The 15546-nt window shown below is 45.3% G+C and overlaps 1 protein-coding gene across 1 annotated transcript in view; it reads right to left on the reverse strand.

Annotated features, from left to right (window-relative positions):
* The window catches only part of DNER (delta/notch like EGF repeat containing), a 270425-nt gene that overhangs the window by 19312 nt on the left and 235567 nt on the right, over positions 1-15546 (reverse strand). Inside the window, exon 10 of the mRNA XM_036254307.1 lies at positions 4970-5083. Coding sequence (XP_036110200.1) covers positions 4970-5083 — 114 coding nt within the window. The remainder of the gene's footprint in view (positions 1-4969; positions 5084-15546) is intronic.

Genomic DNA, 15546 nt, shown 5'->3' on the forward strand with positions numbered 1-15546 from the left:
AAAAATAAACCTTGAAGGGATCAGTCAGGTAGGCAAGTAAGTTACCATCTGCCACACAAAAAAAACCAGCACTTTGAAAAGAAAGGCAATAAATCCAATCATTCAACAACTTAACAATGACCAGCATTCAAAAAAAATTCTTAGACATGCAAAGAAGCAGACACATATAACCCATAACCAGGAGAAAAGGCTGTTCAGAAGACAGAACTTTGGAAGAAATAGATGATGGTGAATAAACAAGAAATTTGCTCAAACATGTAAAGAAAAACATGAAAAAACAAATAAGGGTAAAAATGGAAGATATAGAAAACTGAATAGAACTTGTAGATATAAAAAAACGCAATGTCAAATTAAAATCAAAATAATATAGAGTGGTATTAATAGATTAGATGCTGCAAAATAAAAGATTAGTGAACTTGAAAACAGAGCGATAGAAGCTAGACAAAATGAAGCTCAGGGAAAAATGAGTAGAAACTCAATGACCTGTTGTACAATTTTTTAAAGTCTCACACAGATGTAGTAAGAGTCCCAGGACAGGGGGAAGAGGCATAAAATAATATTTGGTGGAAAAGTGACAAAAATTTTTCCAAATTTTATGAAAACTGTAAAACCAGATCCAAGAACTGCAACACACCCCAAATAGGATAAACACCAACAAAATCACATTAAGGTACATCATAATCAATGTGCTAGAAGCCAGCAGTAAAGGAAAAATTCTAAAAACAGCCAGAGTGGTGGAAAAAAAGATAAAACATTGCTTCCAGAAAGATGGAATATTTTCCCTGTTCCTCCCACTAAGTGCAAGCAAAAACCCAGGACATTATATATAATACAAACATGAGAAGATGCTGAGAAGTCAAGAGGAGACAAACTGGCTAGGAACCTCAGGACCCAAGGAATGATACGGTGAGCACTCTGAGTTTTCTCTTTGCCTCCAATACTCCACACTAGGTGCTGGAGAAGCCAGCACGCTAGAAATACCAAAAGGTGCAGTTAGGGGGAGAGGGAGCCCCAACTATATAACACACTTACAGATAATCCATGGATCAAAGAGAAAAATTTAAAGGAATTTAGAAACAAACAAACAAATAAAAACATTGAAGAAAATGAAAATGCAACACAAAATGGGTGGGACACAGCCAAAGTAGTATTGAGGAAATAATTTATAGCACAAGAAACATCCGTTAGGAATGAGGACAATTAGGTCATAAAGGTCCTATTGAAAGATCCTAGAAAGAGTAGAGCAACATAAACCCAAACTGAAAAAGCCAGCCTCGGAAGGTGCACGTGATATTGGATTGAGTATCTAATTATATGACAGTGATTTGCCCACTTCACTCCACTCCATCAGTGAGGGAGCTTCTGAGCACTAAATAGTTGGCCAAGAGTAAGTACTGATAAACCTCAGGTATAAAGAAACAGTATTTGGTTCCAAGGTAGCAATTCAAAGAGCAGAGGCACCGTTGTTTTTCAGTGGTGGTAGGTAGTTTATCAGCTTCTCCCCACACCATACTACTTCTCAGAATACAATAGCTTCTTTGTTTAAGGGGGAAAGAAGGTTCTATGATTAAATACAGTTGGGGAATAAACAAAAGAAAATCAGATTCTTTACTGTAAGACCTCTCAGAGCCTTTAGTATGTGGACACCCCTATGAATCTCCACAGGGCAGGCACCATGTCCCAAGTTTATTTGGCCATAGATGCTTTTTCCATGAAGTGTCTCATGGGACCAGTTTTCTGTAAAATACATCAACAGCACAGCTCTCCAAACAACTTTAGAAACTATTCTATGGTCTTCTACAGTTTAAAAGGTTACCAGGGCTGAATAGAAATTGGCATTTGTTGTTTTCAAACACCAATTAGTGTGATTTTGAACCTACTTCAGTGGAAATGCCCTACTTACTCCTCCCTGTGATCAAATGAGGACCAAGAAGCACTGCCTAAGGGTAGGGGGATGGGCTGTAGGGGAGCAGAGGGAAGAATATTACCCAGGAGGCCCTGGGCTGTTCAGGAATCAAGCAGGTAGGGGGGCCCAGTACAAAACTGGAAAGGCTAGATGGGGCCCGACCACTCAGGTCTTGATGATTAAGTTAAAGGTTGTGACCTTTTTCTTAAAAACAATGGGGTTGGGAGGGAAGAGATAAACCACAGAACTTACAGCATGTATGCATAACCAATGAACATAGACAACAAAGCTGGGGAAGGGGTGAGAGGGATGGGGAGGAGGGTGTCAATGGGAGAAAAAGGAGAAACATCTGCAACAAAAACAAATTAATAAAAATAATTTTTAAAAAAACGAAATGCCAACAGGCAATTTTTAAGTAGGGAGCGACAAGACGAGATTTTCTCTACTGTGTAGAGAATGCATTGGGGTTGAAGGGGAATAGGTGTGGGAAGGGGCTGACCTGGTACAGGCAGGAGGTGAAAGGTAGCCTGGTGTTAGCTCTAGAAAAAACTGAGGGGGTCTAGGGGGTTCTAGGGCTCCTTAGTAGCCGATGCAGGTAAGGGGAAGAAGAGGAGGGTACCAACTGATTCCCCAGTTTCTGTCCAGGGCAACATGAGGTGGCAGTAACACCACGTAATGAGCCAGCAAATATTTAAAAGAAGGAAAGGAGAAGAAAACCTGTAAGTTCGGGTTGTCTTGAGGTAAGCCAAGAGCGAAAGCTGAGCGGGCTGTTGGAGGTTTACTACATATTCTGGAGAAGAGAGTGCCTTTTGTTTCCCATAAGATACTAAGACAAATTTCAAATAGATATAACATTCATACGCACAAATTAACTCACACATGATTGGAATGATATAGGAGAATATATATCAAATCTTGATACATCGGCTCTTCCTAACATACAACAAGAAAAAAAAAAATCAAGATTTAATTATAGAAATTTAAGTCTGATATATGAAAATCAAAACGAACACTTTATATACATTTAAAAGGCAGATGACAATGGGAAAATGTGTAACTATCACAGAAAAAAGGTGGTATACTTATTATGAAAGACTATTTCAAATCAAAAATGAAGATGAACGTGAGTAGGAAGTTTATAGAAGAAGAAACACCAATGAACATCAACGTAGTTTGAAAGTATTCAACCTCACTAGGAATCAAAGACCTACACATTCAAACAACACTTAAGGCATGTTGGCCACCAGAAAGATGATCCAGGACTTGTATGAAGACAGGACATAGAGGCTGTGTGTTCTTAGTAGGAGCGAATATTATTGCAATGCTTTTTCCCAGAGAACAGTATGGAAATACGTATCTCCTGGACCCTGTGATCCCATTCCTGCTAAATTAGTTCAAAGAAATAATCGCATAAGTACACAAAAATGCACATACAAGAATATTCATTGCAATGTTGATCATCAGAGGGAAAAGTCCTCAAAAAAAAAAAAAAAAACAAAACGTTCTCTCCCCAAAAAGCTGAATTGTGAGTTTTAAAAAAAAAATTATGTTTCATATAATGGACTAAAGGGGAACCAGTAAAAATGATAAAACAGAAGTATATTTCTTGATGTGGAAACACATTTACATTACACATCTTTTTTAAGCGAGAAGGAGGTGACAATGTAGTATGGGTGTATGTTTCCTTTTATGTTAAATATGCTTGCGGACTCCATCAAGATGGTACCACTGGTTGTGTCCCAGCTCTAGCACAATATTCTCTCATTTTTCTTCCATGCTTTTTATTAGTTGTGGGATAAAAATATCTTGAAAAAAATGGGACTCTTCCCCAATATTAGTTTTGCATCTATGGATGAGTGTAAAAATCTGTATGTGTTTATAAGCCAGTCAGCAAAACAAAATCATCTGTGAATGATTTTCTGGAGTGACCCCATTCCTCCATCCTAGGAAAACCCAAAAGAGAAAATACAGGATGTGACACAGATAAATACAAAAACCATCAAAAGGTCCTTCTCTCACATCTTGACTGTTGGCATCTTCCTCGGCAGCGCACATGACACTCCCCAGGGATGGACTGGGGACCCAGGCGCTGGGGTGTTCTCCAGGGCTTGGGAGGTGGCCACAGTGGCTGAGCCGGGGAGAGGTGACCATCCAAGGTGGTCTCCGGCCAATGACAACATGTTTTCCTCCAGCTTAAATACCCATCTGCTTCTATGGGCAGAAACCAGGGTGACTCTGGTGTTCTGTTGGTTGGGCAGAGCTCGGGAAACTAGACTCGCTCTGCGCTCTCTACTTCAGAACTGCTGGCAAAGCAAACGCTGCAATCTCCTCTACCCCCGAGGTTCATGGTTCCTTCTGAGAAACTGATGAAGATTTGAGAGCCCCCCCCTCAGCAGATACACATTCACACATTTCACATCTGTTTTAGGGGTTCACAAGCTCCCGGACGCCCACACGGAGTGATTTAGAAGGAGCCCAGGTTAGAGTGGATCCCCCAAGTCTAGAAATGACTCTTCCTACTCAGAGCTCCGTGGCCACCAAGGCTCCTCTTGAACCTGTCCTCGTCCTCCCCACCTGCTTTTTCCTGGGCCATTTCCCTCCCACACCTGGAGCATCTGCCTTCACTGACAATCACCGCGGGACCTGGAGCGACCCCAGTACGTCCCACCATCACCACCTTCTCTGCATTTTTCAAAACCCTGTCACTTCTCTATCTGTCAATAAAAATAAATGTGGTGGCTGAATGTCATTGCCACAGAGGACACACGTGATCCCTCCTTCCCCTTCTCCCACTGACACAGACCTTTTAGGTGTGTTCACATAACAGCTCATGCCCGGTGTTTCAAAGCCGCAGCCAGACCCTACAGCACCGCTGGGTCAGCAGGCCCAGGTACCAGGCCCATTTCGGGAGAGCCTGGTTGAATGGTGGACAGGGGACTGTTCTGCACAGACCTGCATCTCAGCAACACCCCCTGACATTCTGCAGAGGTTGCTGGGCCTTTCACAGGGGCCATCCCTGGGAGTCTGTGGTAAATCTGGAAGCTCAGTCCCTGGGTCACTTGCCTGTGAAGCCTGGCGTGCAGACACATGTGCCATTGAGGCCTCCACTGTCACAGGCGCCTCCGTTCAGGCAGCTGATGTTGGCGCAGGGGTCCTTGTACAACTCACAGTGAGTCCCTGTGGAGAGAGACACAAAGGGGCGACTCATTAAGGAATCTCCAGTCCCGATCCCAAGGCCTTTGGAAGCACTGTGTTTGAACTCCCTGGAATGTGTGTAGGCAGATTCCTGGTGGGGTGTGTGCGCGCACGTGTGTGTATCTGTGTGTATGTCAGTGTGTCTGTGTGTGTGTCTGTGTGTGTCAGTGTGTAGATCAATGTGTCTGTGTAGCTGTGTATGTCAGTGTGTGTGTATGTGTGTGCCTGTGTGTATGTCAATGTGTCTGTGTGTGTCCATGTGTGTGTCAGTGTGTACCTGTGTGCATGTGTGCGCACGTGTGTCTGTGTGCATGTCAGTGTGTGTCTGTGTGTGCATGCATGTGCATATGTGTGTATGTATGCCTGTGTGTGTGCATGTGTGTCTCTGTCTATGTCAGTGTGTGTCTCTGTGTGCGCATGTATCTGTGTGTTCACGTGTGTATGTCACTGTGTGTCTGCATGTGTGGGTGTGCATGTGTGCCTGTGTGTCAGTTGTGTGTGTGTGTCTGTATGTATGTATGTGTTTCTGTGTATGTCAGTGTGTGTGCATGCGTGTGCATGAGTGTCTGTGTGTGTGAGCACATGACCACTCTTGACTTTAGATGATTGTAAAGACACACTTTATAAAAAAAAAAAAAACACATTCAATCTCTGCTCACAGGTCCTACCACACATCTTTCATCTGTACTTTCTCTGCCAACCTGTCCCAAAGCCTGGGGACCAGAAAGTTAAAAGCCTGAAAGACCAAATTTATCAGGGACAAAAGCTGAGTTTCCAAAAGAAACAGAAAATAGCCAGGCAGCCTTCATAAGATAGCAGCGTGATTGATGCACAGTATCCTGAAGGCGAGGCTTGGATTCAGACATTGAAATGAGCCCCAGCTCCTTGGAGACTCGCGGGAGAGAGAGGGAGCCCCTGGTACTCAGACGTCGAAGACCTGGTCAGTTCCCCCACACTAAAGCTAAGGGGTGCACACACCACCTCCCGGAACTCAGGCTGTGCTTCCCATGTAATCGGATCCTCACCGAGCACTGACAAGTCCCCTCGCTCGGTCATTTCCAGGTGAGGAAACAGAGGAGAGAAAGCAGGGTCTGGAGGGGAGGCAGCCGGAACCTGAACCCACAGGCAACCTGAGTCAAGTCTCTGCTTGCGAAGTAGTTTGCTTAGAGTGAGCGCAGTCTGGCCACGCAAACATGCAAAATTCTGTGCAGCTTAGCACCCAGTCGACACGGCAGTGAACACAGTAAGTTTCCCCAAGGTCTACATACACATATATGCAGGCAAAGGCCCGTGGTAGACTGAGAGGAAAATGAATTACTTTGACATTCACATTCTGTATTTCTCTATTGTTATCATTACTTTACAATGTGTACATATTATTTTATAAGTTTATAAATAACTAAAACTGTGACGCTTTGCCAATGGTGTGTTTCTGGGGGTGCCAAGGTGGAGGTCTGGATTCCGCTCCCTCTCCCATTCTTCACCCTCTGCAGAGGAAGGTGAATTACACTGAAGTCTGTGGAAGAATCTATATAATGACACGCTCACCCTGCCCGACAGCCTCTCAAAGAGCAGGCAGAGAGTGAACAGTGGCTAACTGCTGTTTACTGAACTTGCTGTTACTTCATTCCTTAGTACAAACAGGGCAAAGGCCAGCCACACCCAGTGACTCAGCCTCTCACGGAAGTGACTTGTTGGGATTGTTCTCTCATTCCTTTTCAATGCCTGAAGAAGTAGGGATCAAGAAAGAGGGAAAAATATGAGAGAAACTAGGATGAGAACAGCCTCTCTGTGTTGACACTGACGACTTGCTTGGGCCTGGTCAAGCACTTTAGAATGGAGGGGTTCTCATTTCTTTTTATCCTTTGCCCCTCATATCCAACCCAGGAACAGTACCAGCCAGATGCTTTTCGAAAGCGTCTTTCAGATCTTTGCCTTATTTTTCTCCCTGCAACCCCCACCCCAATCCCACGGCCTGGTGCTTGGTGGGATGTGGCCCCTCGGAGACAGGACCTCGCTCCCTGCCTGTCCAGGGACTTGTGGGAGCCTCTTAGCACCCTTAACACACCCATGAGACTCCTGCTAATATACAAGCGCAAAGTAATTTAAAGGTCAAATTATTTATTAGCACGAAACTGGTAATTCTGAGAGAGAGAGAGAGAGAGAGAGAGGCTAGTTCACCCAGAAGTCTCCATTTCTATTTCCCACTGATTCCCAAGTAGCACAAGCTCAACTGAAAGAATGAAATGCAAAAGGGCCTTTTCTGCTTCCAAGTATGTATCAAAAAAGAAGGATTTGCATAGTTACAAGTTCCCCGGAGGCTGGCCAATGGGGAAGCAGGTGAGAAAAAAGGTTTTCAATTATAACGGGAGATGCAGCCATGACAAGGTCCTAGAAAAATTTCCATAAGCAATCAAGGATGATCTTTACTAGGTTTCTAGTGGTGCGTTAGCCAATCTCATCTGGGTAATATTAACATAAATAATACATTAACATACAAATTACCACATTTTTCAAATAAGGCTGGAGAGCAAAATCTAGGTGAAATATTTAAACATCTTAACCTTAAAAGCCTTCGATAATACAGATTTGATGAAAGCACCCACGATAATAAGCAAGTCCAATAATTTGGGTGTTTTTGCTTCATTGTTTTGGTTTTGTTTGTTTGTTTGTTTCTGGCAATAATTGCCTCTTTTGTTATGTATCTTTTTCAAAAGATATTTAGTCACTTGCGACCCATTGAGCATTTTCTTGCAGGAAGGTCGAACAAAAGCCAACCTTCACAGAGACACAATGATGGTGAAGCAAGATGGTCTCACAGGTCCCCAGCGAGTACTCTGGCTACTCACATTTCTATACTCTAAGGCTTGCTAATTCTTATATAAGAAGATATTTGTCATATTGCTCAGCTTGATAAGAGCTATGAGCTGGAAATCTTGAGTGGAGAGATACAGTCCTGGATGCTACCTAAGGGCCAGGCAGCTCCACACCCCTCCTCCGGGGCCCAGGTCTCGCCTTCCTCAGCTCACTGTTCCCCAGGGACTCTGACGAGAACGCCCTCCTCCATGCCCTGTCCCCGGCTAGTCGTCACCTGGCACATTCTCTCTGTCAACGTCCAGCTCAGACGCCCTTTCTCTGGGACGCGGAACCTGGCTCTCCCGAGACCTCCGCTCTGCCCCCGTGCACCGGAGTGTGCTAAGTTCACGCCGCCACCCAGTTCACGGTACTGTCAGGACTTAGCTGCCCTCCTGTCGGACTGCCCCCAACTCTCTGAGGTCCTTTAAAGCCCGAGCCGCCTCTTGCTGCGTGGGAGACATTGGGGGTACACCACCAGAACGCTGGCCCTGCAGGAGGGGCAGTGGCCCGTGTACTTTGGCTGACACACAGGTAGGGGTGCGCGTGGAGGGAGCAGCCAGTCCCCATCTGCCTCAGAAACCCTGCGTCGTCAGGGAAACCAGGTCCGCACTTCAGACGGAGTCTGGGGAAGGACACGCGACCCGCCCACTGGCAAAGGTCCTGCACGCACTGTTACGAAACTTGTGTTTAGTCTCGAACAAAAATAAACTGCGATTCAGTCCAAACTAATAAAAATTCATACTTTTCATATTAAGGAATAGAGAGGCAATGTTTCTAAAAAGATCTCCCTTCCAACAGGGCTCTTTATAGAAGTTAATTTTAGAATCAAAATGAACAAAAATTCAAAGAGTTGTATACCAATTATAAATCTTTGCTGTCATCACAACTTCGGCATAATTATGATTTTGAAAACAGAAATCATTATTTTTATCTTCAGGAAAAACATTAAGCCAGGTAAAGAAAACTAACTTGATGTGTTCTTTGAACTGATTATTCTGTTTAAAACATCATCTGAGAATCAAACTTATTTCCCCCATGAAGACTTTTCTATTACTTCTACCCTCACAGAACTCAACATTCTCCGAATTCTTTCAACAATTACAGTGGACATCTCGACCTTGACCTCATTATTCCTTGTGTGTTTCAGCCGCAGTCTGCCCTTCTGACTAAATAATAGCTGAAAAAGAAAAAACCTTGACATGCATTTTCACATTTATCCCACGAGATGAGAGGCCCACACAGACCATCCAGCAGTTCTTGCTCCTGGTTCCAGAGGAAACAACTCTAGTCACCAAAACATTCTCATCTCTTCAATTATAAATTTCTGTAGACTTTAAAAATACACAACAGGCCCTGGCCAGTTTGGCTCAGCGGTTAAAGAGTCTTAGGTTCAATTCCGGTCAAGGGCATGTACCTCAGTTACAGTTTAGTCGCTGGCCCTGGTTGGGGTCATGTAGGAGGCAACCAATCAATGTGTCTCTCTCACATCTATGTTTCTCTCTCTCTCTCTCTCCCCCCTCCCACTCTATCTGAAGATAAATAAAAAAATATCTGCAGGTGAGGATTTTTTAAAGAAATACACAGCAGTATGACGATTGCCAGTGGGAAGGAGGTGGGGAAGGCAGAAGCAGGTAAAGTTGGGTAGATGGTCAGGGAAGGAGGCTGACTGGGGGTTGTGAACACACAATACAATGTGCAGATGATGTGTTGTAGAACTGTGTAATTTTATTAACCAATGTCACCCCAATACATTCAATAGTAAATAAATAAATAAATAAATAAATATAAATATTTTAAAATACATAATTAGAAATAATGTGATTGAATCCGGAACCTAGTGCTCTCATTTCTTTTTTTTTTTTATCCTCACCCGAGGACATTTTTCAATATTTTGTTCAGATAGAGTGGGAGGGAGAGAGAGGAAGAGAGAGAGAGAAACATCGACATGAAAGGGAAACATCGAGTGGCCGCCACCCGCACGACCTGACCAGGGCCGGGGACAAACTACAGCCGAAGTACATGCCCTTAGCGGGAACCGAACCCGGGTCTCTGTAGACCGCAGGCCAACCCTCTAACCGCTGAGCCAAACCGGCCAGGGCTCATTTCTGAAACCCTCCTGATCCTCACCCAAAACTTCAGAAAGTGGAAAATTACAGGACTAAAAATAGTCATTCCAGAATTATTTATAATAGCCTCACATCAGCTGCAACAAGGGAATGGATGAAGATACCGTAGTGAGAACATCGCGTAACAATTTGAAAGAGAATTAGGAAGGCTTCCTAGCAATATATACATCAAGCACAGGAAATGTTAAGCATGCGCCAAAAAAGAGACAGTTGTAGGTGTACTCAATTATAACTACAAAAAATGTGAATGTGAGAAAAGGGTGGAAATAATGCAGATAATTATTCCTTTGTACTCTGTGGGGAAGCAAGGAGCTATTTTGAAATTCCTTTTTTTCTAAATGTATTATTATTGTTATATTACTTTCACAATTAAACAGTGAAGTTTTTTTTCTTCTAACTTCCGTCACCAAAACTTCAAAATGGGTATATTGTTGATCATTTAGTTGGTCCTACTGGAAATAAAAACAAACACAAATGGCGAGGTCACTTGACCCCTGGACAGTGCGAGGTTAGGAGTCTGGTCAGAGGAAGGGTCAGCATCTCGGCATCTCTGAGAGGAGGTTGCTCTGAATCCCTCCACGCTTTTGTTTCGAACAATTTCCTGACCCACAGTGGAAACTTACTGGGAAAATGTTCACGTTGGTTTCCTCTAATTAGTATGTCAAGCGTCAATTTCTATTCAAGTCAAGATAGCTACTTAAGCATCTGCTTTGTGCGAGCCACCATATTAAAAGCTGCTGAGAATTAAAAACAAAACAAAACAAAGCCCTAGCTGATTTGGCTCAGCGGTTAGAGCATCGGCCTGCGGTCCAGAGAGACCCGGGTTCGGTTCCCGCTAAGGACACGTACCTCGGTTGCAGTTTGTCCCCGGCCCTGGTTGGGTCGTGCAGGTGGCAGCCACTCGATGTGTCCCTTTCACATCAATGTTTTTCTCTCTCTCTTCCTCTCTCTCCCTCCCACTCTATCTGAACAAAAAATGGAAAAATGTCCTCGGGTGAGGATAAACAAAACAAAACAACCTACGGAGTCACTGCGAACTCACAGCTCAGTGTAAGGGAGAAGTCAGTCCGAAGCCAGAGGGAATCAACAACAAAGCAGACGGCAATGATCACAGCAGACACAGAAAATGCTGGGACAGTTCATGGGGAGAAGGATCACATCTGTTGGGGGATCAACATCAGACAGTGGATGCAGTCAGAGGACCGAATGAGAGAAAAGGGGAAGCAAGAGAAAGGAGTCCTGGGGACCGGCTGCATTCAGGGGGGCCCGAGGCCAGGGATCCGGTGGGGTGGGGGTGAAGAGTCAAGGGGGCAGGGACAGAGCTGTGGAAGCCACAGCAGAGACCCAAGTGGTCAGCGGGGCCCAGAGGCAGGAGCTCAGCTAGAGTTAGAGGCTGGAGAAAAAGGCTTCGTGGATTTCACTAAGTCTTCAGTTCAGTCCCCACTAAAACCTGTTTAGCGGAATGGTGTGGACAAGATCCAAACTGAGGAGGGTTAAGAAAAGTTAAAAACTAAGGAAACAGAGGTGCTGTCTAGACCAACTCTAAGGAAATTGCTTAAAAAGAGAGAGAGAAAAAGGGGGAATTACTGTATTTAGAGGACACACAGTCTAGTGTGTGTGTGTGTGCATATGCATGTGTATGTGTGCATATGCATGTGTGTGCGTGCGTGCGTGTGTGTTTAATTCATATGGAATTTATTTAGAAGTGTGAGAACATTTATTTGTTCTGCTTAGCAACCCAATTTTTCTAGCACCATTTTTAAAAATTCCCATTCATAGCAAGTCCTGTTTAAGAGTCATACTTTTGTTATATGTCTATCATTAGCCACAGGGTTTCTGGACCATTACTCAGTTCGGGGCAGCTGTACAATCTTGCACCTGTAACTTGGGAATGTAATAATAATTGTAGCATTTGAATGGGTTTTAACATCTGGCAGAAGTCCCCCTCATTGCTTTCCTTTTGCAAAATGTTCTTAGCTTTACTGTTATAGCCATTTCTTTTAGGGATTTATTATAGTCATTTATTTAAATTTTTTAACAGTAAACAGTAAAACTCACCACTTAAAAAATACATATGCAAAACAATACGTTAAAGTCCCAACCACCCCCCCAACACACCACCTATTCAAGTTTCTGTGTCCTTAAATGTGCAAAATGTCTTTCTTTTGCTCTCAGTATAAATGGTCCTTGACCAGTCCTTTTCACTGAAAAGTCTGAAACACTTCTTGGCTGTGTGTCTTTATGGAGAAGAGCGGTCCAAAGCTGGTTCTCTTTCTTTCGTATGTAATCGGTACTCCCTGTGAAGAATCTTGTAAAAACAATCTGCTTTGTCCTTGGATTTGGAAGTTCTACCAGGACATCTCAAATTGCGCATCATCCCCTTCATTAATTCTCTGGCACCGAGTAAGCCCATGCTATCGGAACACTGACTTTCTTCTGCTCGCAGACCTCTCCTTCTGGGAGTCGGTCCCTTCTGGTTTGGACCCGCGCGCTCCTTCTCTGGAGCATTCGTCGTTCCGACAGAGACGGAGCTCTTGAATCTCACCTCCACGTTTATCTTTCAGCTCCTGGTTTCCATTTCCTCTTACTTTTACCCCTCCTACGAATCAATTCCTCCTTTTGCTTTCCCAGATCTAAATTAAATTCTGAGTAGTATACGTTACTCTTTTCACTTCCTCTCTGCATGCTTAGCATTGTTGATTATTGTTGCAATTTTGTTTATATGGCCTAGACTTCTTCCCCGCTCTGAGTTGCTGGTCCAGCTCCCCATCCTGGCCAGGCTGGAGGTTGGCAATGCCAGGTAGAGACAGGTGACAAGGGGATTCTCTCCCGGTGCTGGACAGGCTGGCCAACAGGGTCCTGACACCCAAGGCACGGGGCAGAGGCCTCCCAGTCTGGGGTTCTCAGGTTCCCCAGGTGTGAACAGCAGACCATTCTCTCCCAGCAGCACAGAAAAGCAAGGACCAGTTCAGCCTACTGTGCGATGCCGAGGACAGCCAATGCCCACGCAGTCAGAGCCCTATGCCTCAGAGGTAACATGGGACACATTCCCAGCAGGTACGGCCCTTCTATGGGCTGAGGAGTCCTTTGGACTCAGCTGGTCGTTAAGTCTCCAGTTCTCCTCTGAACCCTGTCCCCTAACCCTGTTGCATGCAAAGGCTCCCAGAACCTGAACCCTTTTCTTGAAAACCCAAATCCTCAGATGTATCTGAGATGCCCTCCAGAGTCATCTGTCTCCTTGAGGCGTCCCCAGCACAGGTGGGAGCTGCTGGAAGGTCACAGAAAGGTAGAGGGCTGGACTTAGACCACACATGGAAGGGTTGACTTCGAGCTGGACAAGGAGCACGTGACCATCTAACGTGGAAGAGGATAAGGTTGTGATGAGAGACGGGTGTAGGGCAGGGGTTTTCATTGGGTGGTCCACGGGCCAACACATCAACATCTCCCGAGAACTCACCAGGAACTCCAATTCCTGGGCCCCGCCCCGGGTACACTGTCACAGGGATGCCTAGACACCTGTTCTAACAAGCCCCTCAGCAGACTTGGTGGAAACTTAAGTGTGAGAACCACTACTATAGAAGGTAGAAAATCAGGTACATTTGAAAATGATCATCTCTCTTTCATGCCATGAAGATGGAATGAAATCAGTTACCTTCTAAGGGCAAGTGATTTACTGTGGAGCTTGGGGAAGTGGGAAACTGTGGGACTACCCACTGAGAACAATGGAAGGAGGAGGCGGAGAAGTCTAGGATCACCGTGTACAAATTTGTAGCGACGCCAGCAAGTTGCCACATGCAACTGCGTTTGTCTTTATTAGTCACGATGGCATGAACAATACCTCAAAGATGGGCAAGTTAGGGGCACCGTCAGAAGATACCCAGTGAATGACTGTCATTTATAAAGATAAAATTTGCTTTATAAAATGCCATCATAAACGAAAGGATTTTGGAATTGTAAAGCTTTGAAGCACATCTACCACTACTAACTTTGTCATTAAAGAATCTCCAGATCTCAGCAGGCATCCTTGTCCTTCCTTCATCCGGGTAAAACAAGGAGTGTCAGCCAGGCTTATCAGGAAGCCTGTGGCACAACTGGATGGGCCACTTAGGTCTCCTGACCCATTACTCTTCTTTCCAGAACTGAGCAAACTCTCCAGTTCCTGTGCTCTGACAGACCGAGAGCTCAGAAGCCACGTGGAGGAACCCAGCACATCAGCCCTGGGGGAAGTCGGCAGCGTTTGGCTCTGAATGGGCATCACAGGCCAGAGAAGCATCCGATCTGCCGAACACAATGCCAAGACTTGACCCAGCGCCAGCCCTTCTATCCAGGGGCTCAATCAAGCTCATCCCTGTGGCCTACACACCCTTGAGGCTCAGCAAAAATACAGGTGGGTCCATCCAAAGGGAAGCAACAGCCACCGCCACGCAAGGTCGCCAGGCAGATGGATGGTATCAGTCAAGTAAGCAGTGGCGAGAGCAAGAGGTTAAGTGACATGGTTATAAATAGAGCCCACAAAAGCATTACAAAAATCTAAACTCAGCCCTGAAGTTGTGGTTGAGAGCAATGTGGGCAGCCACTGATAAACAGACTGGCCTGGCGCAGTGCCGTCAGAGGGTGCCTGGGCTCCCGTGAAGCCAGACCGTCCACCAGCTGTGGCCCGAGCCCATTGGGGAGACACGGGCAAGGGCTTTAGGGACCACGCTGGCCAGGCTCATGAGGGATGTCATTACCTACCACCTCACAGGGCGAGAGTAAGGATTTATGAGTTCATGCACAGAGGACTTAAAACAGGGTCTACACATTCTAAACACCCCCATCAGGGCCAAATGTTTTTCCAGGATGAGTTTGAAAGGCGTCCACTCAAATGAACGACCCTCTCCCTCCCAGCTGAAGCCCTGAATGAGAATGCCCTGCCAATCTGTGAGCGTCCACCTGCCTCCTCCAGGGACAGGCAGGGCCTCCTAACTTTGCCCCACAAGCCCTGAGCTCTGCCCACCCATCCACTGACTAGCATCCCTTATCCTTGGCTTTGTTTGCATATTCTGGTCTTTTTTTTTTAATTCTCACCCAAGGACATTTTTGCACTTATCTTCAGATACAGCAGGAGGGAGGAAGGGGAGGAAGAGGGACAGAGAAACATCAATGTGAGATGGGGACAAACTGCGACTGAGGTACGTGCCCTTAGCAGGAACTGAACCTGGGTCTCTCTGGCCCATGGGCTGATGCTCCAACCGCTCAGCCAAACCAGCCAGGGAGGCTTTTTGCTTATTCTACTGAGAAGAGGTGAGGACAGGAGAGAGATTTGTTCAGTTTATCAAGAGGAAACCTGAGACTTGCAAATCGGTCTCCTAGGCCCCATAAATCCTACCACCGCCAGTATCTGATTATTCTTTGAAACGAGCGTGCGCTCGGGTGAGAGGCAGCTACATGCAGCGGAGAGCCCGGGGTGTCCGGCAGAGTCGC

The sequence above is a fragment of the Molossus molossus genome, unplaced genomic scaffold, assembly GCF_014108415.1.
Source record: "Molossus molossus isolate mMolMol1 unplaced genomic scaffold, mMolMol1.p scaffold_m16_p_11, whole genome shotgun sequence".
NCBI classification, from domain to species: domain Eukaryota; kingdom Metazoa; phylum Chordata; class Mammalia; order Chiroptera; family Molossidae; genus Molossus; species Molossus molossus.